The 22,185-nt window shown below is 37.9% G+C and overlaps 6 protein-coding genes across 7 annotated transcripts; 3 read left to right on the top strand and 3 right to left on the bottom strand.

The window, feature by feature from the left end:
* Window positions 1–1,082: 1,082 nt before the first annotated feature.
* Window positions 1,083–4,216, bottom strand: LOC103945159 (proteasome subunit alpha type-5). Its single transcript, XM_009355694.3, has 10 exons — window positions 4,096–4,216; window positions 3,736–3,778; window positions 3,533–3,614; window positions 3,339–3,419; window positions 2,729–2,842; window positions 2,554–2,655; window positions 2,092–2,150; window positions 1,798–1,900; window positions 1,510–1,575; window positions 1,083–1,402 (listed from the first exon to the last, which is right to left on the bottom strand). Exons 2-10 carry the CDS (start codon window positions 3,747–3,749, stop codon window positions 1,310–1,312), a joined length of 714 nt encoding a protein of 237 aa, XP_009353969.1. The 5' UTR covers window positions 3,750–3,778; window positions 4,096–4,216; the 3' UTR covers window positions 1,083–1,309.
* A 139-nt stretch (window positions 4,217–4,355) lies between these two features.
* On the top strand, window positions 4,356–9,168 carry LOC103945158 (proteasome subunit alpha type-2-B). The gene is made up of 11 exons (XM_009355693.2): window positions 4,356–4,517; window positions 4,608–4,684; window positions 5,019–5,083; window positions 5,535–5,581; window positions 6,302–6,377; window positions 6,535–6,602; window positions 6,848–6,917; window positions 7,613–7,698; window positions 7,836–7,898; window positions 8,041–8,106; window positions 8,814–9,168. Exons 1-11 carry the CDS (start codon window positions 4,477–4,479, stop codon window positions 8,860–8,862), a joined length of 708 nt encoding a protein of 235 aa, XP_009353968.1. The 5' UTR covers window positions 4,356–4,476; the 3' UTR covers window positions 8,863–9,168.
* Window positions 9,169–9,614: 446 nt separating this feature from the next.
* Window positions 9,615–13,500, top strand: LOC103945157 (pentatricopeptide repeat-containing protein At2g35130). 2 transcript variants are annotated; one of them, XM_048573598.1, is made up of 9 exons: window positions 9,616–9,867; window positions 10,028–10,212; window positions 10,308–10,540; window positions 10,699–10,948; window positions 11,148–11,293; window positions 11,460–11,665; window positions 11,791–11,915; window positions 12,126–12,652; window positions 13,273–13,500. In XM_048573598.1, exons 3-9 carry the CDS (start codon window positions 10,373–10,375, stop codon window positions 13,333–13,335), a joined length of 1,485 nt encoding a protein of 494 aa, XP_048429555.1. In that variant the 5' UTR covers window positions 9,616–9,867; window positions 10,028–10,212; window positions 10,308–10,372; the 3' UTR covers window positions 13,336–13,500. The 2 variants fall into 2 exon arrangements, with proteins under 2 accessions (XP_048429554.1, XP_048429555.1); XM_048573597.1 differs by having other exon boundaries at window positions 9,615–10,212.
* An 86-nt stretch (window positions 13,501–13,586) lies between these two features.
* Window positions 13,587–16,241, top strand: LOC125472323 (glycine cleavage system H protein 2, mitochondrial-like). The gene is made up of 3 exons (XM_048573599.1): window positions 13,587–14,073; window positions 14,973–15,232; window positions 15,824–16,241. The coding sequence occupies exons 1-3, from the start codon at window positions 13,995–13,997 to the stop codon at window positions 15,947–15,949; spliced, it is 465 nt and encodes a 154-aa protein (XP_048429556.1). The 5' UTR covers window positions 13,587–13,994; the 3' UTR covers window positions 15,950–16,241.
* A 1,795-nt stretch (window positions 16,242–18,036) lies between these two features.
* On the bottom strand, window positions 18,037–19,254 carry LOC103945231 (F-box protein At2g26160-like). The gene is made up of 2 exons (XM_048573824.1): window positions 18,422–19,254; window positions 18,037–18,352 (listed from the first exon to the last, which is right to left on the bottom strand). The coding sequence occupies exons 1-2, from the start codon at window positions 19,252–19,254 to the stop codon at window positions 18,037–18,039; spliced, it is 1,149 nt and encodes a 382-aa protein (XP_048429781.1).
* Window positions 19,255–20,155: 901 nt separating this feature from the next.
* Window positions 20,156–20,782, bottom strand: LOC103945232. Its single transcript, XM_018646912.2, has one exon. It carries the CDS (start codon window positions 20,780–20,782, stop codon window positions 20,156–20,158), a length of 627 nt encoding a protein of 208 aa, XP_018502428.2.
* Between the last annotated feature and the right edge of the window lie 1,403 nt (window positions 20,783–22,185).

Here is a 22,185-nt window from a genome sequence, read left to right as displayed (position 1 = left end):
TTGTCAAAGATTATTCACTTATATCCAACAGTTCCGACTTCTGTTGCTATGATTCACCCTGAAACAGAAACAAAATGTTCTCTTTACAATCTCTTTAGTTCGTAGTTGTTGTGCCAAGGTTATCACCAAAAGAGAGCATGAAAATTTCTGAAAACGGTGGGTTGCAAACAAGAAACAGGTCAACTCCAAAGGAATCTAACGGTGGAAATACCGGAAAGGACAACCGTGAAGCAATTGTTCGGCTGTTGATTTCCGATTCAGTTGTTAAAGGGCATGTGATGATTCAGTTGTATGGCATATACAACCAGTTCTTGGATTCAAAGAGATGTGTTGCTACACATGTCCTTCTACCCATCTCTCTCTAAGCTCCTTTTATTGTTGCAATGCTCATGCTTCTATTATTTAAAGAAAGAATTTGATGTACGACTAACAACTAATGGTTTTGCAGTCGAGAGATGCAAAAGGCAAGAGGGCAACCCTGGCATGAGTTATGACTGAACTTAATGACCTAATGTTCTTCAGGTAAAGCAAGATATGACTTTCTGTATTTGGGGCTTTGTTGAGATACAACTGACTCCACTTAGTGGATAAGGCTTTATTATTGTTGTTGTAGTTGAACGTATATTTGGATTTGTTCTAATTTCATATGTAGTTATATTTGATTCTGAATTTGAAATACACGGTTCTTATTTCCTATCTTGCAAGAGATCAAAATTAAGATTAAGAAAGGTTGGTCCGCGTAGCTTTCACATTTATGTTATTAACACTCAAAAAGTCTCATTCTACACTCCTCACAAGTGTATTTTTCTTTCTAAATATAGAAAGTTTGGAGTGTAGAATGAGAATTTTAGAGTGCCAATAACAATTCCCCATCCGAATATGTATATAGCCGCGTTATGAACTAATTGGCTGGCTGGTTCAATAATATCGTATGTCAATATGTAAGATAAAATGTACCGTTGCAAGCATGCAGTTGAAACATGAACAGAAACGGATGTCAATACGTAAGATAATGGCATCAAATTTACAGTGCTACCAAGCGTCGACCACAAACTGGAGCACAAAACAAAATGACAACAAAATTTTCTCGAGTTCACATGAAATCTTTCATTAGAGGCGCACAGGATGGCATCTGCTCATCGAAGTTTGATGATAATATCCATGGAATATGTTTAGCATTGTACTGCACTGCCGCATGATTTCACTGGTTAGGAACACCAAACCAGAAACAAATCCGAAAATCCTTTTCTGTAAACTTAACACATACAGCAGTAACAGGAAACAGATTTAATCAGAGAAACATGAGAACTTATAGGCGAGCAATGACGGCCTCCACCTCAGCAGGGGTATACAGATGATATGTTGGAGAAACCTTTGCGATATCGACATTGTTGGGTGTCACCTGAAAACAGTACCACAGGTCAACCAGTGTAAATCCTATGCAAATTTGAACACCGCCCAAGAAAGAATAGTATGCATAGAAAATCTATATCAAATATAAAGCTTCACCTTTTCTTCCATAACTTGCTTAAGGATAGACAGAGCAATTGTCTCAGCTTCTTGAAGAGTCAGGTCCTGCAAACCATCGATAAGTGAATAAATGAAGAAGGAATTTCCTCCATATCTTTTTTCCACCATAAAATAGTCGAAAAAACAAAATGGCTTCGCCCTAGCAGGTCAATCATGTGTGGAAAAATTTCATGCTCCTTATTTGGAAGGTTGACAACTCTGATGACCCGATAAGATATGTTTATAGAAATAAGAATACAGAGTTAAACTTAAAACAAGTAAAGATACCTTGTTGTATTGCTCTTGAAGAGAGCTGTCTGCACCTTCTGAACCTGAACCAATAGCTTTTGCATTGCATTGCCAAAATGTGCCAGATGGATCAGTGTAGTACCTGCAGTACAGGAAACAGATTTAATTCAGAGAAACATGAGTATGTAAACGAGAAGAGGACATACGAAACAGAAGCAACGATTAGGGAGTTTTTCAGTTTTCAGTTTTTATAAAGCATCTTATAACCTATCAATGTTTAATTGTTTATACATGTCAAATACTGCAAGACAAAGTAGACAAAGTATCACTTACAAGCTGGGCCCGTGCTCATCATGACCAGCAATTAGGAGAGATACCCCAAATGGTCGAGACTGCGAAAAGGAGTATAAAGAGCCAAGCATAAAGCAATGGTGTATTACTTATCAGTAAGAATACAGGAACAATACAAACGGGATGTTATATAGATGCCAAAAGATACTTCACCAGTATAAAAAATAAAGTCAAGTATATCATGGTTCATCTCTTTCTCAAAGATAAACAGGTATCTTAAAAAACTCTGGAATATCATCCTAAAATGCTTGATCATAAGTTGCTATATAATAACCAGTTAAATGAAGACAAGTATTATATTATATTAGCATTTCCCAAAATTACGCTAATCTTAATAAAAACTGACATTAAAAAAAATTCCTACCAAAGTAAGTAAATTTAATCATTTGACTAAAGATTAAAAACAGGAATTTTCATAGAACTAACAAAAGAAACGGTTATTACCATGGACTCTTCATCACCTTCACCAAATCTTAGGGCAAGATCACAGAGAGCTTGTGTTGTTGACTCCACAGTCATTGGCTCACCGTAGGAGAACCTATGATTCTGCAAAAACTGGAAGTTAGAAAACAAGTAAAAAGGTTAGGAGATCAAAGGGAAAAACCACCAAGAAAATTACCTGAGTTTCAACTCGTGCATGTTCAACAAGTGTACGAGCATCAGCAATCAGTCCACTCATGGCACATCCTATATGGTCATCAATTTCCATAATTTTCTCAACACTGCTGGGTTCCTGAAAGCAAAAAGTATAAAGTAGCATTCATCAATGAAACTGCAAATCTCTAGATATGGAAAATGAACAACTATATCCATGAAAAACGAGGAAGGGAGAGAGAGAGAGAGAGGAAAAATGAAACATTTTGGAAGACAAAAGTTGATCCACCCAATACAATTTTAAGATGAGATATTAATATAAACCTTCCAGAGGCTTTATTGCTCCTAATATAAGCATGATTCTTAAACAACATGATACTGACAGTTTGCAAATGCCGGACATAAAAAGTACCAAGTGTTGAAGGACAAAGGGTCTCTAACAATTCGACTTCCAAAAAGTAAGACATGTTATTATATACATTTGAAACAACCTCATAGGAATGTAATTTTCCTTGAGAAGAGAGGTGATCCAGCAGCATTGGTTTGAACTTTAAACTTATAGCCATAAAAACTTTTAATAATAAAAAGGTAATGGGTAAGTACAACGAAGTCATATAAAGAGTTAGTTTGCGGACCAGCAAAGGCGAAGTGATACGCTTCTCCACAGCAAGCACAACACCTTCTTTCGTCTTCAAGCCAATTGCAGTCGAACCCAGCTGTAATACATCAAAACCAACTACTCAAAATCCTACAGTTCATTAAAAATACAGCCAAAAATCATTAATATTTTTGAATTTGAGCGAAAGCGAGGATTCATAAGGTTAAGTACCTTGATGGCCTCAATGGCATACTCAACCTGAAACAACCTGCCTTCGGGGGAGAAAGTGTTTACTCCTCTGTCATACTCAGTCCTTCACAACACCCACAATCCCCACAATCAAATCAACAAGAAAATAAGTATATATATATATATATATATTATATTTGAGACAATTAATTCACTTCAGAAAATCCTCAAAAAATGCAATTCACCTTGTGAGAAACATTTTGCTCGGATTGGAACTTTGAGATTGATCTGAATCAACAACAATAAAAAACGAAATTTCTATCAGAGAATACAGACAGATCTATCTCTAGCTCGTAAACCAGAAAAAAGGGGTTTTACCCAACTACATTCTATACTAAATATGATCGGAAGAAATTAAATACAAAGATAAAAATTTGATATTTCTCGCAACCCAAACAGAAAATAGTGAGAAAAAAAAGCTCAGTTCTGTATCGACTCCTACTCGTGATTCAGTAGAGTCACAGAGACCTACACCAGCATATGCGCGTGTAGAGGGAGAAAGAGAGAAGTAAGAGAGAGAGAGAGAGAGAGTGTGTGTGTGTTACCGAATTAGTATGCGATTTGCTTCAATGCGACGAGTGCTGCTTCTGCAGAGAGAGAGAGAGAAAGAGGAGATTGTGTGATTTATGATGTGCTTTCGTGTTGGAGAAGAAGGGTTTTTCCTCTTTCTTCTTGTTCTTAAAAAAAAAAATTTAAAAAAAAAAAATGCAAACAGGATCGGGTCGGGTTATATTGTTTGGTCCAACCCGTACGGAATCGATGAAAAGCCCACTCAAAACCTTCTTCTCCAACAAGTAAAGCTCCAGTCTTTAGACCCCCTTTCTGTTCTTTCTGCCAAAACCACCCTCAAATCTCTCTCTTTCTCTCTCTGTCTTCGATTCTCAGAAGAAAATAAAAAGCTTCAGTCTTTCTCTCTCTAGAAAACAATGGGAGACAGCCAATACTCGTTTTCTCTTACCACTTTCAGGTAACTCTCTCTCTCTCTCTCTCTCTCTCTCTCTAGAAATTTAGCTTGGTTTTTGTGTTTTCTGATTTGTTTGCTGTGTATGGTGAGCAGTCCTTCAGGGAAGCTAGTGCAGATCGAGCATGCTTTGACGGCAGTCGGGTCTGGCCAAACCTCACTGGGGATCAAAGGTAACAATGCACTCAGTGTTTAGTCTGCACCCTTTGAAAGATTAGTCCTTTTGCTCTTCTTTGTGATGTGGGATCCTTACTATCGAATCGGTTTGCTGAATCAGTAATTAGATTATTGAAATATTAGTAAAATCTGGATGAAAAGCTCGATTTTTTATTTCACCTCCGAACTGAATTGAGCTGAAAGTTTCAAGAGAAAATAATTTGTGTACAATTTTTTTGATGGCTCAAATATATTATTTGATATTTAGATGCGAATGGAAAATTTAGTAATGATATGAAAGGCGCATTTAAAAGTCTGGGTTGTTTAATTGTGTTTATCTGGTTACTGCAGCTGCTAATGGGGTTGTTATTGCGACCGAGAAGAAGCTACCTTCAATCTTGGTTGATGAAGCATCCGTAAGTCACTCGTGGTCTCTCAGGATGGTTTCTATTATAAGTTTCAATTTTATGAAACCATTATATTAATATTTGTTTATGTTAAAATCAAGGCTATGTGCTAGTGATATAGCTTAGGGTTTGTGATGAGTCATATGATGATTACAAGTTTGTATCACTTTTAGCATTGCCAACTTAAGGACCCCCAAGCATGCTTCATATAATAGATGTGCCCGAACAACATTTTTGTTTTCATAGGTTTGTTTCTCTTGTTTATGGTCTGATCTGCATGGTTAATTTTCCCCTCTCCTGTTCTAAAAGTGTCCTTTTTCTTTTCTCTAGAGCTTCGTTTTACAATAAACTTTAATTACTGTGATGAATTGTAAATTGTTCCACTTTCTTGGTTTCAGAGTCACCCAGGTTTTCTCTCCTTACATGTTCATTTCTGATGATATTTACTTTCTTTGGCCAGGTTCAAAAAATACAGAGTTTGACGCCAAATATTGGACTTGTTTACAGGTTTGCTTTCTGGCCAATTCCTGTGATGAGGCTCCTTTTTTACTGAGTTACTTCATAAAGACGATGTTGCATCTAGTAGTTAGTGTAAGGATGATTAAATGATGCTTCGTTTTGTGGACTTTCTAGTCATTAGTCCTTACTCTTCTTGTAAAGTTTTTTAACCTTTGACCCTGTAACATGGTTTACAAGGTCATGTGTATTAGAGACTTGGGTATAATACCATAAAGCTAGCATTAGAAAGCTCAACCTAGAGGACTGGTATATCGAGTTACCTACAATTTCAAGAGAAACACTAGTTTTCTTTCCTTAGTGTTACTTGTGAGGAATTTCCCCCCCTATTTTGCTTAAGTATTTACTCTACTGATGAATTCAGACACCATTGAATTTAGAGAAACTTGATGAGCTTTCTACTGTGATATATAGACTCTAAAGGATCATATTATTGATGTGAGTATGGAACATGTGTTGGTTATGCAGTAGTGTGTGATAAGTACGATTCTAAATGAAGAAAAATAGATAACACTGCATGCATGAACTTGCATTTGGAATTTTGGAGACTACAATTCTGGCTCCTGAATGATCACATTTGGATCGACATGAGACCTGACTATTGTATTTTGACAGCAGTTTCAGCATCCTAATATTTTGTGGCTTTGTTGAATCTTTTATTTGTCGTCATTCAGTATGTAGTTATTCTTACCCTTACTTACTCTCCTGCAGTGGCATGGGTCCTGATTTTCGAGTCTTGGTTCGAAAAAGCAGGAAGCAGGCAGAACAGTATCACAGATTATATAAGGTACTGATTTTTTCTTCTCTTCTATTTGATCCTTTTTTTTTTAAGGTGATGTGACAAATGTTCATCATTCCCTTATCAAGTTCTTCTGAACTATAATAATAAGATGTTCTTGTATATTGAGAAGGTTATAACCCTTGTAAAACTATCATGTTTCTAGGAACCTATCCCTGTTACTCAGCTTGTGAGGGAAACTGCGGCTGTTATGCAGGAGTTCACTCAATCTGGGTAATTATCACACTTTCTGTGTCTATATAAATTGTGGTTCATTTTTTTATACACAACGCCTAGGCCCATTTTTCATTACATTGAGAAATCTTTTGGCCGTATCTGAAACCAATAGTCTCTAGGTGATGTTAGCTTTAAGGCAATTGCAGCTGAGTTTGGGTAGTTGAACTTGAAGATGAGCAACTGAAGGATATTCATGTTATAAATAAAATTTACTGAAATAGTTTTCTTTCCTGCTTTTGTAGTGGTGTAAGGCCATTCGGAGTATCTCTTCTGGTTGCTGGGTTTGATGACAGTGGTCCCCAACTATACCAGGTATTTTCATTTTCCAGTGTGTATTTTCTTGTAAACATTTTCTCTATTTGTTGTTTCTGGTTGCAAATACAATGCCAATCTAAGGAAAGAACGTTTCTATTTCAATTTAACAGAGTTTGGAACAAATTCTTGTAGCATATTTAGGTGGGTTGCTGCCCAATATTTAGTTTTGTTAGTTAAACAATTGTTTTTTTCTGTCGTAGATATATCTATTATGTGGAATATGTTACTTATAACAAAAATTGGGTTGTTAAGTTGACCATTAGTAATCTTGCTTGACCTGAATTAGGGCTCGTTTGCATGTGCTTTTAAAATGACTAAAAGCGCTTTTAGAGAAAATATTTTTAGGTTCCAAAAGCACTGTGCTTTCTACAAGAAGCACTAGTTATGTCCTTCTTTCAAGAAGCACTTTAAGTGCTTTTCCAGGATTTACAAGCACTTTTACTAAGGATTGTTTCCAAAAATATTTTCACCAAAAGCGCTTTCATTCATTTTAAAAGCACATCCAAATGAGCCCTTAATCATTTCAACCTCTTCATGCAATGGGTTGTACTCATAGCTCTATTTTGGATGGTCGGTTAGGAGAAACTGCTGTCAGGAATAGTGTTAAGAAAATTATATTTTGTCCTATGTGGACAGTAATATGATAGCTAATTCTGCAACTATTATTATTTCTAATTTATATTTCCCTGTAGGTTGATCCTTCCGGTTCATATTTCTCGTGGAAAGCGTCTGCAATGGGGAAGAATGTCTCAAATGCAAAAACTTTTCTTGAGAAGAGGTACTCAGACATGTATTTTTTTTTCGGTCGAACACTTGGACATGGTTTATGCTGGATACTTTAACTAAAATTTCAGTCTCAATTTTTTTTTAGTCTTCAAAGGTGAAGTGTGTCTCATTATTATTCTTTTGTAATAGGTATACTGAAGATATGGAGCTTGATGATGCTGTGCACACGGCTATTTTGACTTTGAAGGAGGGGTATATATACATAACTGTTAACTTCCAGAACTTATTTATTTATTTATTCTTTTATGAATACATAATGCTTAGGAGCCACAGAAAGAGGAAGAAACTTTGTTATCTGTTAGCGGTATAAGTAGTTGCTTTATATTTGATGCAGATTTGAAGGACAAATCTCAGGAAAAAACATTGAGATTGGGATAATTGGCACGGACAAAAAGTTCAGGTGAGCTTCGTTGTTAATTCCTGCTAAGGCATCATTTCTCTTAATTCCTTTCACTGAAAGATATTTGTCATTGCATGAAGTACTTTATCAAGATATAGGGTGCATGTAAACATGCATGTGACATGCAAAATCCGATGAAAAAATATGGTATTATGCCAACGTGTTAGGAAAGGGAATCCTTCACCCCCTACTCTTATTTAGGTCCAAGGAGCCAACTTACTCACCTCTTAGCTAAGTGCTAAAGGATTAGCTTTGACTTCTCAAAATTGAAAGTATTTTCCGCCTCTTTAAAGAAGGCGTAACTAAATCTGGACTCTGTTTTTGGACCCCAAACCTAAGGAAAACTAACCAAAAGTCCAACAAAACTTTAGTTTTAATGAAAATTGATAAATAAAGGTGTAGTGGACTGGTATCAGGAAAAGGTAAAAATGTGGTTTTTCGTTAAAAGTGAACAGTACCAGAAGTGTTCCGTTAAAACTCCCTTGTTTTTAATGTACTTGGTATAGACACCTGAAGAGATGAACAGATAGGTGTGCGCTTGTGACGCCGCTCCAGAGTCCTTGAGCCATCCAGGATGGCAGCAAATTCTTTTTCATTGTAGCTAATTTGAGTTGCTACTGCCCTTCAAAACATTGTTTTTAATTATAAACGATTGCTCATTGCTCATTGTAGTGTATCTCTAATTAATTGTGCTTACCTTGTTGCAGAGTGCTAACTCCAGCAGAGATTGAAGATTATTTGGCTGAGGTGGAGTAGTGTGTGCCTGTTACTGCAGAAAGTTCAAAAACATTACTTTTAAAAATTCCCACTTTATGTTGCATGATGGTTACATATTTTAGCAAAAATGATTTGGTACACGATTTCATGCGGGCGGGTGAATCTTCAGGAACCGGATCACAAACTTATCGAGCTCAAGCAGGCATTACAGTTGCCACCATTTGTAGCCTTAAGCCTGACAAATCCTAGACTCGTTGCGAACAGCTTTGAACTTATTGGCCCCAAAATATGCACTCTTTTTATGAACTCTGCATGTATGAATTGAAAATGGAACTTCTATCTGTTCGTTGCCAGTCTACGGGACTTCACGCCCGCATACTTTCCCGAATACTCAACATAAAATTGTCATTCTTTGATATTCGAACTTGACATCTCTTTCACTTGGCGAGAAGTACTACTAAACTAAGAATTAGTTGGTCACCGTCGTTAAATCCCAAAACAACCTTTTTTCAAAAAAGGCATGTCATAATATGAATCTATAGATGGTTTGTATTTATATTTTAGCAAGAGAGCAAAATTTGGATTGAAGCTAAGGTGGGTAAATAAGAACAAGAGAATGAGAAAATAATAAAGATAAGAGATATATTCTCCTTTATATATCTAAGGTGTGGGATATTTTGAAATTTATATGTTTTGTCCTTACCTACCTGCATGCCATCAAACACTATCTTCTCTCACAAACTGGAAGCTCCTCCTCCTCCAATTTCCAAACACTCATGTGAGCTCCTTCTTCCTTCACCCACTCTCTGTCTGTCTGCATACAGGATTTTTTCCGGTGTCCCAGAATACAAATCAAAGATCTAACAGTTAAAATGCTCGGAGCACCAAAAAAATTTCGTCTGTATACAATACAGTTCTACTGTTTCTTGTTACTGGTTTTTGAGTCTGTTAAACTTCTCTCTTTCCGGATTGTTGGTTTCAATGGGATTCAACGGCGGGTGTGCGTGAAAATTCCCAATACTGACTGCTTCACAGTTATTAAGGGTGCATTGTGTTAAATTTCATGGAAATTTAATTTAATTTAATTTAAGAGCTACTTAGTTTGTGTTCATCGCTTGTATGCACTATACTTTGTGAGGTATGTAAGTTGATTCGAATGAGCATTCCGATGGTTGATAGAAATTTCATTTGATGGCATGCATAGGTTGATCGCTGAACGCGCCATTAGTTATATTTTTGTTGCGTCAAGAAGCTGCAAGAGTGATGCAAGATGGAAAGCCAAGAGTTCCAGTAGTAGAGCTGTTGAGAAGAGCAAGGGCGACGGACTTTACATTGACAAACGCGGAAAATTCAGAAGCTTCAATAACAAGAAACTGTCTAGGAAACGATGTAATCACAACATTGTACTCATTTTGTTGTCTTAGCAATAGATGTTATCTCGCATACGTACATCTTCAACAGTGCATACCATCTTCTTTGTCTAGGTGGTTCTCTAAGGGGCCGGGGATGGAAATATGGATCGGGGTTTGTGGACGGAGTTTTCCCTGTGATGAGCCCCACTGGTCAGCAGATACTGGACTTTGTACAGAAGGAAGTCGATCAAAACAGTATTTGGGAAATTCTTGACACTCTTCCAGCCTCTCATACCATATGGGACGATATCATTAACGTAGCTGTTCAACTTCGTCTCAACAAACAGTGGGGCTCCATAATCTTGGTGAGAAACTAGCATTCCCCTTCTGATATCATTGATCTTTACCTAAAGTTTCTTTGGAGGGTTTTTGTTCGTTGCTATTCTTATTCTTGCACTCAATAGTTTGACAATCGACTTTCAACTCGATATTTTTTAGTGTAATGTTGTGATCATTTGTCCAGATATGTGAGTGGATATTGTACAAGAGCTCCTTCAAGCCAGATGTCATCTGCTACAATTTACTTATCGACGCTTATGGGCAGAAGTCGCAACATAAAGATGCAGAATCAACATATTTGGAACTTCTTGAAGCTCGATGCGTACCTACTGAAGACACCTATGCCCTTCTTTTAAAGGCGTACTGCAAGTCTGGGTTGTTCGATAAGGCTGAAGCCATCTTTGTCGAAATGCGGAAGTATGGTCTTCCACCAAGTACGCTTCCGCTCCAATTTGTAGCCGTTTATATATATATATATACACACACACACACACACACACACATATATAAATGTTGGAATCTCAAAAATCAAAACCTTGTCCCAGCTTGTTAGTTTATCAGATGTGACCGATTGCATTTCCTTCAAACCAAGTACAATGTGAAGTCATGCAGAAAAATCCTAATTTTACTCAGGTGCAATCGTGTTCGATGCTTACATTAACGGGTTACTAAAAGGCGGAAACCCTCAAAAAGCAGTAGAGATCTTTCAGAGGATGAAGAGAGATCAATGCCAGCCATCTACTGAGACGTATACGATGCTAATCAATTTATACGGAAGGGTGAGCCTTGCTGCATTTTCTCCTAGTCTCTGTGAGCTTCAAGTCCTTTGCTTTTCTATGACCTTATGCTGGTTAAGTTCCATACCGTCAGATAACTAACAAGAAAATGTCGTTTACTTAATAAACAATACGACAGAAATCTCCTCAAGATTTATGGTTTGTGCAGGAAAGGAAATCTTTTATGGCTCTAAAGCTGTTTCAAGAAATGAAAAGCCAGAAATGTAGACCCAACATATGCACGTATACAGCTTTGGTAAATGCATTTGCGAGGGACGGACTTTGTGAGAAAGCGGAAGAAATTTTTGAGCAGATGCAAGAAGCAGGGTATGAGCCTGATGTGTATGCGTACAATGCCCTTATGGAAGCTTACAGGTTAGTATCTGATGAATTCTGTAGTTTAATTTGAGCAGTTTGATCAAGTACAACTGTACAAAACTTCCATTGTATGATAAGCAGCACTATAAACCCAAACTTCTATAAGATTTCGCTCCCTACAGTCGTGCAGGGTTTCCTTACGGAGCTGCAGAAATTTTCTCTCTAATGCAGCACATGGGATGTGAACCCGATAGAGCTTCGTATAATATCATGGTAGATGCATATGGGAGAGCTGGTCTTCATGAAGGTAAACATTAACAATTAGACCTCATACTTTTCACTCATTTCCCTTGAAGTAATTTGATTTTCACTCATTTCACTTGAAGATGAGATGAAATTGCTTCGAGGCACCATTGTGATTGCGATTGAAACTCATACGACAGAGTCTGTTTTCGATCACTATATTCTAAGTCCTATTATCTTCATCATGTATCTTTTTTTTCTGTATGCATATCAGATGCACAAGCTGCGTTTGAAGAGATGAAGCGGTTAGGAATAACCCCGACAGTGAAATCCCATATGCTACTTTTATCCGCCTACTCCAAAGCTGGCAACGTATCAAAATGCGAGGACATTGTGAACCAGATGCAAGAGTCCGGGCTGGAGCTAGACACTTTCGTCATTAACAGCATGTTAAATCTGTATGGCCGGTTAGGCCATTTAGAAAAGATGGAGGAAGTTTTGACAGCAATGGAAACAGGACCCTACGTAGCTGATATCAGTACATACAACATCTTGATTAACATATATGGACGGGCAGGATTTTTCGACAAGATGGAAGAGCTGTTTCAGTCGCTTCCACTCAAAAACTTGAAACCGGATGTTGTGACATGGACTTCGCGTCTTGGAGCATACTCGAGAAAGAAACTATACACGAGATGCTTGGAAATTTTCGAAGAAATGATTGATGCCGGTTGCTATCCAGATGCCGGAACTGCCAGGGTACTTCTTGGAGCGTGTTCAAGCGACGATCAAACCGAGCAGGTTAGTACTGTTATTAGAACTATGCACAAGGAGGTCAGGACTGTTTTACCTATCTGATGGATGGATTTTGTAAATACTGATCATGAAGTAATACATCTTCTCATCCTAACCGTCCATCCCTTCATCAAAATCATCACAAAGGATTAGACATTAAGAGTCAAAATGTCTACATAAGCTATAACAGTAAAAAAAAAGACCACACTAATGTTCTCCATCCGAAATGTCAAATCCTATGTGGCGATGACATGGATTGGCAGCAAGAGAGTTGCTGTCAAATTTGACAGTAGCTTCAAATTAATTATGAATGCTTTTTATTAATTTCTTTTTATTGGTTTCATCATCATTGCAATTAATGTTGTTGTTGACCAGTTTCCCTTTTGTTCAATTGAGGTAAGTGAACAGTCCCCTTTTGTTAAAAAGAAATGATGAACGGTCCTGATTTCATAATTATTAGATGCCTTTTATTAAGTTTTTATTAATTTAATCATTTATTTTATAACATAATAAAATAATAATTTAATTTGACATATCGGGTGGACAATAAAACTTTAAAAGATGTCAAAATGCCCCATAGGCTGTCAAATTTAAATTTTATGTTTAAAATTTGACATCTTCTTTAGAGATGCTCTAAGGTATGCTCATGGCTAAATTGCTCAAGCTCCATATCTTCTCTATGCAACTGAGGGTAATTGCAAGAGGGAAGCTAGCATGCCCAAATAACTGTTACGTTGTTAGATTGTCATTTCAACCACTCAACTAACTTGGATGTCTATTACTCTGTTCTCCACCTGCGCTTTGTATCACTCGAGAGTATGACAAACATTTCATGTGTACGAGTAATGAATTCCAATCTCACAAGAAAGGGAGAAACAAAAATGTCACAAGAAAGGGAGAAACAAAAATGTCACCAGTGGCCATACTTTCAATAAAATGATAATAAAATAATTTCCACTTGTGTTAAAAAGGCCATGGTTTTACAGAATTTCCATGCAACCGCTGATATCCAATATAAAAATTAATTAATAATAATCCGACATTATCACTTGCTCTGCCACAGTGACACTCACCAACTTCGACCTATTAGGTTTTTTGATGAATTGACACACCATCTCATATCTCCATTTATTTTTCTATTTTTCCGGAAATGTATTCTCAAATACTCGTTTCTATATATTTTAATTTATTTCCAAACGTATCATAATTCAACAAAAAAAAAAAAAATAATAATAATAATAATTAGGGAAAGTGGAAAGAAATATAAAAGCACACCCCACCAACCGTATATAAAAAAGGACTGAAGGTTTTATAATAAAAGAGAGAGTTTTTCTGTTGGATTTCACAAATGGCTTCAAGGTTGATGTGGGCTTCAAGGGCTGCTTCCTACCTCAGAATCCAAACCACCCATAGAGGGTTTGCTTCTGGTAAGCTAACAAAAACCCCACAAACTTCCCACTTTCCTTGGATCATTTTTTCATTTTTTCCGATTTGCTTTATTGTTTCTGCAATGATCTTTGAGAAAGATGAATGCTTTTGAACATGGGTTGCTTTGTATTTTCTTGATTAATGCTGGGATTATTGAGGATTTGGTATTTTGTAACATGGTTTTTGGTGTTGGTGATGAACTGATGATGTGGATCTCTGTTATGTGTTTGTTGAAATGCCTGATCTATGACTTGTTGCAGCAAAAGATTTGATTTTTCCTGATGGGTTGCGTGTGTTTTTGCCAAATTTTTTGATTTGATATCGGTTGTGGATTTAATCTTCAAGAGGTATGGGTTTGTGCGTCTTTTCCGTCTTTTGATGTTAGTGGTATGATATCTGTGCATTGTGATTCAACAGTTGTTTTGATTGATTAGAATTGGTTTCAGCTGTGAAGTGCTGTGAAATTGTGAATGGTGTTTGACTGGTATGTATTCGGGAATTTCATTTCGTTCGTTTGAGTTACAAGTTCGTGTCTAGATAAATATATCGTTTCTGTATTACTTTGAATGAGCAAAAAGTTTACTGAGGAGGTAAAGGATCTCTCTTTCTGTCTCTTGTTGCAACTTGGCTTGTAAAAAGCAATTAAAACACTCTCGAAGTGGGTTTTCATGACCAAAAAAGCAGTATTTTTGTTCTGTTTTTGCCCAATGACCTGATGAGTTATCGTGTTCATTTGGACCTAATGCTAGTTCTACATTGTTATGTGTCGAAGCCCAGAAAGAAGTGTTATTAATGTGTTGATAGATGGAATTGTAATTAGATTCATGTTTGGATTTGCAACGGGTAAATTTCCGTAGCTTTGTGGTGGTTTCAGCTTTTATTTTTCTGTTTACTGCAGTTGTGAAGGATTTCAAGTATGCCGATTCTCATGAGTGGGTTAAGGTTGATGGAAACTCTGCAACTGTTGGAATAACCGATCATGCTCAAGATCATTTAGGTGATGTTGTGTATGTTGAGTTGCCAGAAGTGGGGGCTTCTGTGAAGCAGGGTGAAGGCTTTGGAGCAGTCGAAAGTGTCAAAGCAACCAGTGATGTTTACTCTCCCGTGTCAGGGAAAGTGGTTGAAGTCAATGAAGAGCTTAGCAACTCCCCTGGTTTGGTAGGTACCCTTATCCTATATTAGTTCTAGAGTCGGTATGCTGATGCCCAGGTTGCATTTGTGTGCAATTTTTACTACTTTTGTTGTCGTTCTTATTAGTATTTTGCTACGTTGTAATTTGGGTAAGTTCTTATATCTAAAGTAGAAATATGATTAAGAATTAACATTTTGAATATTGTTGATGCCCCATATTTAAATGAGAAGTCATGAAAGAAGGACTTCTTTGTAATCTCTTGAAAGGTTAAAGTAAACAAGGTTAGTTCTAAATGACTATTTCGGTTATAAGCTCATCTATTTTCCGATGCTGGACACAAACACAATCAACGCTTGGATAAACATTAGAAGACACTTGCAACTAATAGGTTTATTTGTGTTAGTTTAAAGTTACTGGCCATTTGAGAAATTTTTAATCATCTCTTCAAGTTTTATCCCCAACCATTAAAAGTCTTCGTCTTTGAAAGTGATGCTTTTGTTAAACTATGTATGCGCTACGAACATCACTTCATTATAGACACATCAGAAAAGATTCCTCACCAGTCACCCCCTAGTGTCTTCCCTGTGTTAACGTTTGATTCACTTTTTGAGAACTAGGTCAACGCAAGCCCATACGAGGAAGGATGGATAATGAAAGTTGAGATCAGCGATAGTAGTGAACTGAATAAGTTGTTGGACTCAGAAAAGTACACCAAGTTTTGTGAAGAAGAAGATGCACATTGATTGATCTGGCCAATGGCAGCAGGCGGTTCTCACGGATGGGTTGCTTCTGCACAGAATGTTACAGGGGTAGTCAAAACTGCAAATTCACCTTTCTACTTTTCTGCTGTGTTTTTACTCCGCTTTGCTTTCGCATGAGTAATCAATTTTAGTGAGATTGTTGTTTCGATCTGGATAATGAATTGTAAGTTTTGTCGTTCTCCTATTCGGTCTGTCCATTGATGTTGTAGCAGATCTGGAATTTTGTGAAATGTTCTTTATTGAGAATGAAGTGCAACAAATTGAAGAGGAATAATTTCAAACATGTTTTGGGAAGTCAATTGCGATGTGGATACTTTTTTCGGGGTTAAGCTTCAAATGAGATGATAGATTCAGTAAACAGCAACGAATTGTTTTATGAATTTGAGTCGCATCTTTTCATACAATGGTGGGCAAATCGAGCCACTGCCGGCATTAATCGAGAAAACCTGACCGTCATAGTTAACAACTAGAAACCGGCCTTTATGGTAAATTGAATCACAAAATCCGATCACTGTACGTATAATTATGGGTTGGTTTGGTATTGTTGTGCTTTGAAAAAAAACTGTTTCTGCTGTGCTGTGAGAATAACTAGCTGTGAAATAAAGCAGCAGAGTGTTTGGTAAACTTTTTTGTAAAAGTGCTTTTGAAAAAAAATAATAATTTTATAGTGTTTGGTAAACTTTTATGTAAAACAGATGTGAAAAAAAACCGATTTTTCAAAGCTGGGTTTTGCAGCTTCTTGTTTTTGGCTTTTTTTCACCCAAAACTGTGAAAAAAAAGCTAAAGCTGAATGTTTACCAAACACAAAAACAGCTCCCAGCTTTTTTTTATACCAGCTTTTTTCAGAATCACCTCAGTACCAAATCAGGCCTGGCCTATGTGACTCCAACCGTCATCCCCCGACTTAAAGTGGGCTACATTGCATCTAGCATGATCAAACACTACCAGAACTTCATAATCATTTGAACGGTCAGCAGACAATAAAACTCTGGTAATGTTGTAATCACATTCAAAAGTTTCCGCCTGCGGTGGGACTTCCGTGACTGGTGGAAGGCGAATGGTACGTCCGGTGAAGGGGTTTAAGAGCGTTATTGCCAAATTGTCATCCGCAAAAGCCAGCCAACCATGGGAAGAACCGCCGCAACACTTCTTGTAAGCACAAACAACTCAAAGTTGTAAGGCTTACCTTGCGTGACACTGTACAAGCCATGCCTTTCGCCGCTGTGGTGTTTGGTAGGAATCATGAGCATAGGAAGCTGGTTGTGGCGATATTTGACGCGCTGCTGCTTGTGATGCAAAGCTACTGATTCCCAATGCTTGCAGACCGCGCTAAACCGGATATAGGTCAAGAGATTGGTATCAAATTTTCTAGGATCGAATCCAGAACGTGGCTCGGGAGCCATGCCCAGCCTAAAGTCGAGGGCCTCGATGCGTCTTCCAGAGTGGTAGACATGACTTTTTTAGGCATGGATTTCAATCATTGACTACTTATGAGGTATGAGGGCAGGAGGCTATTCTTAGTAGCCTATGGATTCCTTAGGTTATGACTTTTTATCCTTGTATGGTTCAATATGGGCACAGCATTCTGTCGAGAATGAATCCCAAATTGATGGGAGAGTGACCTTCATGGGCTTATAAATAAGTTGGGCTACTCCTCGTGAGGCTATTGCCTTAAACCTCAAGGCTTTCGCTTAGGCGGGGCTATCTATGAAACGCCTTGGCTTCTCCTTCGCCTTTTAAAGCATTGCTTCGGACACTTGGGAATGCTCATTATGTTTGATATCGGTTAAGGTTTTCCCCTTAAACTTGCTATTGTGCATTCTCCTACGTTTCTCTGCAGTACTATGTTTTAAGTACCACATACTTTTTTGTCATCAATTTTTTCTGTAGTTTTAAGTGTTCGTACTTCATACTATTATTACTATCTTCAAAGGTATGCACATTGGAAGCTCGACGTCCTTATTCCAACATTTGAGGCTTACATTTACGATTGCAAACAAATGAAAGCACAGCTTCAAATTATTACATCAAATGGAAGAGGCAATAAAGAAAAAAATGGAACTGTATTTTCACACCATGGTGGGCAAAATCCAAATTGCTGGCGGCATGTGTTTCTGTGAACGATCCAAGCAGTAATGCCTTCCCATGCTTTTGTTTTCTATGTCGAAGACACCCATGTCATGAGGCCCTTTAGGTTTATGACAAGCAACATCAACACAATCATCGGTGAAGTATATGGAATTCGGCCGACACCCTTGAAAGTGCGAGGCAGAGACACACATCGATTGATTTGTACCCAAAAACAAAGCATCGTTTCCGATACTCTCAACCTCAACCCATTGGGGTCTATCCTCATAAGAAGAGAACAGCTTAAAAACCTTGAAGCTCAGAGTCTCCGTAAAGCGATCATAACCATTTACTTGTTCAAACTCTAGCTTTTCAAACTTGAAAAACTTGAAGCTCAAAGACTTCACAAAGCGCTTACAATAAGTCAATCTCTGGAACTTCCTAATCAGCAATAGATCTCCCCGGGACGATTGCGCTAGGTATGTTTTGTTATCAGTGCCAGGAGACATCGGTACAACAACGCTTACATCGGGTTTAGCAGTTTGGTCACTACTAACATTAATCGAAAAAACACTGCCATCCAAACTAACAGCTAGAAACTGACCTTTATAATAAGTCACATCATCGAATCCGATCACTTGATCGATGCAAGTCCAAGCTTCATCCCCTGACTTAATATGTGCTATTCGTTTTCCATAACCATCATAGATGACCACAGCTTCATAATCATTTGGAAACAACGAAGGGTTAGCAGATAATACAACCTTGTTAATGTAGTAATCACATCTAAAAAAAGCCCTTGCTCTAGACGCGGATGCGGGGACGGGAGGAAGGCTAATGGTACGCCCGGTAAAAGGGTTTAAGAGGGTTACTACCAAATTGTCATCGACACAAGCCAACCAACCGTGGGAAGAACCGCAGCACCTCTTGCTATAAGGCACATGCAACTCAAAGCCGTAAGTCTTACCTCGTGTGACGCTATACAGGGAACGCCTTTTGTTGCTACTGTCCTTAGTCGGAACCATCAGCATTGGAAGCTGGTTGGGCCGTGATTTGACGAGGCGATGCTGCTTGTGATGTAACGCAGCTGATTTCCAATGCTTGCAAACTGCGGTAAACCGGATATAGTCAGAGATGGGTATCAACTTTTCTAGTATCAAACCCAGAACGTCGGCCGGAAGCCATGCCCAGCCTGCGACTGAGGTCGACGCTTCTTCCATAGTGCTGCAGTATTTAGGCCTGGATTGGAACTCCATCTCATTGATAAGGTACATCAAGGAATCAAAGGAGGCTTGTCATTGGTGAGTTGTCCTCCTCCGTTACGGCAAAACCGATGAAAAAATATGATTTATTTTCCTTGTATATCTGTTCAGTGCGGCCATGTTTAATTTAAAATCTTTTTCCTTGAATATATTATATGGTTCAAGATGGACATAATGTAATTTATTATTTAAGAAGGATCCAAAAATATAATGTAATTTATAATTTAAGAAGGTTCCAAAAGTAACAAGCTAGCTGGATTGTAATGAATAAACTACTATTTTCGAGGTATTTTGAAGGAAGAAGTGAAAAAAAAAAAAAATACGGCAACTTGAGGTAGGATAATCCTCCCTAAAATGGTAGGATTAGAAGAGAGAAGTTTCTTTCATGTCTATCCATTCCTAATCTCCTCAAAATGAAAAATCCTCCTCCTCTATATCTTCAATATACCTTGAACTTAGCTAGAGGGCTATCAATTCCAATCGATCCTAGACACCAAATGATGCAAGTGCTCTCTTCGGGCCTCTTTGGCTAAAATTTTAGAAAGCTCGAAAAGTAACAAACCTTATTTTTAACATCATAAATTGTTTATATACAATGCAGAGAATTAGAAAATAGCATCATAAAACTGATCCTGTCTTAAGTTTTTAGCTAAAATCTATCTCTAGTCTTGACCAATGGGGCAGCAGCAGGCACTTGTCACGAATGGGTGGTCGATTTCTTTTGTACACAAGGGAGAATTATGTAACATGGGAAAAGAAGTCAAAGAGTGCAAAATTTCCCTCTCTGCTTTTATTCGATTTTTCAACATGTGAGGTTTTACATAGATTTACAAATGAATTTAACAAAATAGAGCTTTTATTAGAAGATATGAGGATTCAAATGTCCAGGGATGGAGTTGTTGCTTTGCTCAGCCTGCTTTAGATGCATTGTCAAGGCATAGTTGTTCACCTCTAGCGTTCTACACTGCTCCTGATATTGGGACACAAGCTGCTTCACATGCTGGAATTCCCGGTTCCTCTCTTCATATTCTTTCAAACGTTCGTGCTGGATAGCCACAGCCCGTTTCAGGATAGTATTCTCCTGCACCAGTCCTTCAATATGTTGTTTCATCATCATATTTTCCTTTTCGAAACTTTTGGCTACCTCAGCACCAGAGCGTGCACTGATTGATTTTTCTAAATCCTGTAGAAATTTAGCAGCACGAGACCTAGCATCATCCACGCTAATGGCACTCATCATTTCCCTTATAAACAATTCAACCCATTCCGCACCATCTGCAGGCAAGTTGCTTGGATTATCCATAGTGGCTGCAACTTCATCTTTAGCCAATACACCGTTAACTATAGTATCAGCTGGTTGTTCAAGATCTACAGATGCGGAAGTCTCCTCCTCGGATCCTAGGCAAAGCTCATGCAGCCTCTTGATGGCCGCATCAATATCGTCACCACATTCTTCCAATGCCCTCTCGAGAAGGTGAGGGTCCATGTGAGAGAAAAAGAGTGCGAAGCTGATCGAGAATATATGGATCAAAGAAGCGACTGGGAGTAGTAGTAGAAGACGAACAGCGAAGCCTCTTTGTGAGGGCTGGAAACGGAGGATGCCTCTCTGTGAGAGGCGACTATTGATCTTCGAAGAAGGACCTCTTTCTTCCACACACCGCCGCAGACGTATATCCTTCAGCCTATCTCTTAATTGCAAACGAATCAACCAGACCACCGGTTTTGAATCCGATGATTTTACAGATAAGTAATGGGTTTTTGTCTTTGGGGTTAGGGTTTCGCGTTTGGTGCTTTATTATTTGGTTTGGCCTGTGATTGTTGTTCTTTGTTGGTCCTGAGTAGGAAGTATTTATATGGGTCAATTAGAATCCTTGTAAGGCCAGAAGATTGAAACCTTTTCATGTTTGAATTATTACATAGTCTTTCCTTGCAGGAGAGGGATAGAGGTCTGAAACCCTAGATCAAGAACGGGTATACGTAACTTCCAAAGGCAATTGGGGTATTCCCTTTTATGATGAAACGTGACCTCCAAGCAACAAAAAAAAAAAGACTTATCATATTAACACTCCACAAATTGTTGAATAAACCTCACATTTACTTTTCCTGTAGATTAACACACAAATAGTAAATTTAATTTACTGCAGGTAGTGTTGTGAAAACTTGATCACGGGCCACATGGCTGGGTTGAATGACCTTATAAGCATCCAACCTCACAACCTTGCCTTCATCTTTCATAGCCCTAAATCTCTCCATAACATAAGGCAAGTAAGAATTCATGACCTTTTCCTTGTGTCGCAAGTCAAACACAAGCCCAAAATATTGCTTTTTCGATCTGGAACATTGTAATTTGAAGAAGAAGTTGAATTGTACTTGAAATTCTTGGAATTCAGCCGGATCCCTTTGGACATGTCATCGAACTCTTGGTTGTTCAAATACTGGATGGTGATATTAGTCTTTTTCCGAGCTTGCGCAATTTTTGAGAAGCCGAGCTGAAGGGCTGATCTTGTCTTTCAAGTACAGATCTAACGCATTGTAGACTTTGTTACATCCAGCGATAAGTGAAGTTTGAAGAATCCGTCAAGGAACGAAACAAGAATTCGTATCATGGGCAGTAAGAAGTACTCCATGGCTTAGGACCAAACTGTTGGAAAAAATAGGGTCTAATTGCTATATTAAATCACATGAATATCAAGAAATAATTCATGCAATTATATATCAAAGTAACTGCATGCACATGAGTAACCAATGTTAAATGAACATGACATAATGAATTAGAAAAACCTGGAAATACGGTCGAGGCAAGTGTTAGACACTCTGTCCTTAAGACAAGTTTACGTCCCACTGCGATGTTCATGGTTTATCGGCACATGTCTCTCAAGATACAACGAC

Source organism: the organism of the source record quoted next, unplaced genomic scaffold (genome assembly GCF_019419815.1).
Source record: "Pyrus x bretschneideri cultivar Hongxiangsu unplaced genomic scaffold, Pyrus_bretschneideri_v1 Contig7, whole genome shotgun sequence".
NCBI lineage: Eukaryota > Viridiplantae > Streptophyta > Magnoliopsida > Rosales > Rosaceae > Pyrus > Pyrus x bretschneideri.
The sequence above is the reverse complement of the archived record's forward strand: the minus strand, read 5'-3'. Positions and strand labels throughout refer to the sequence as shown.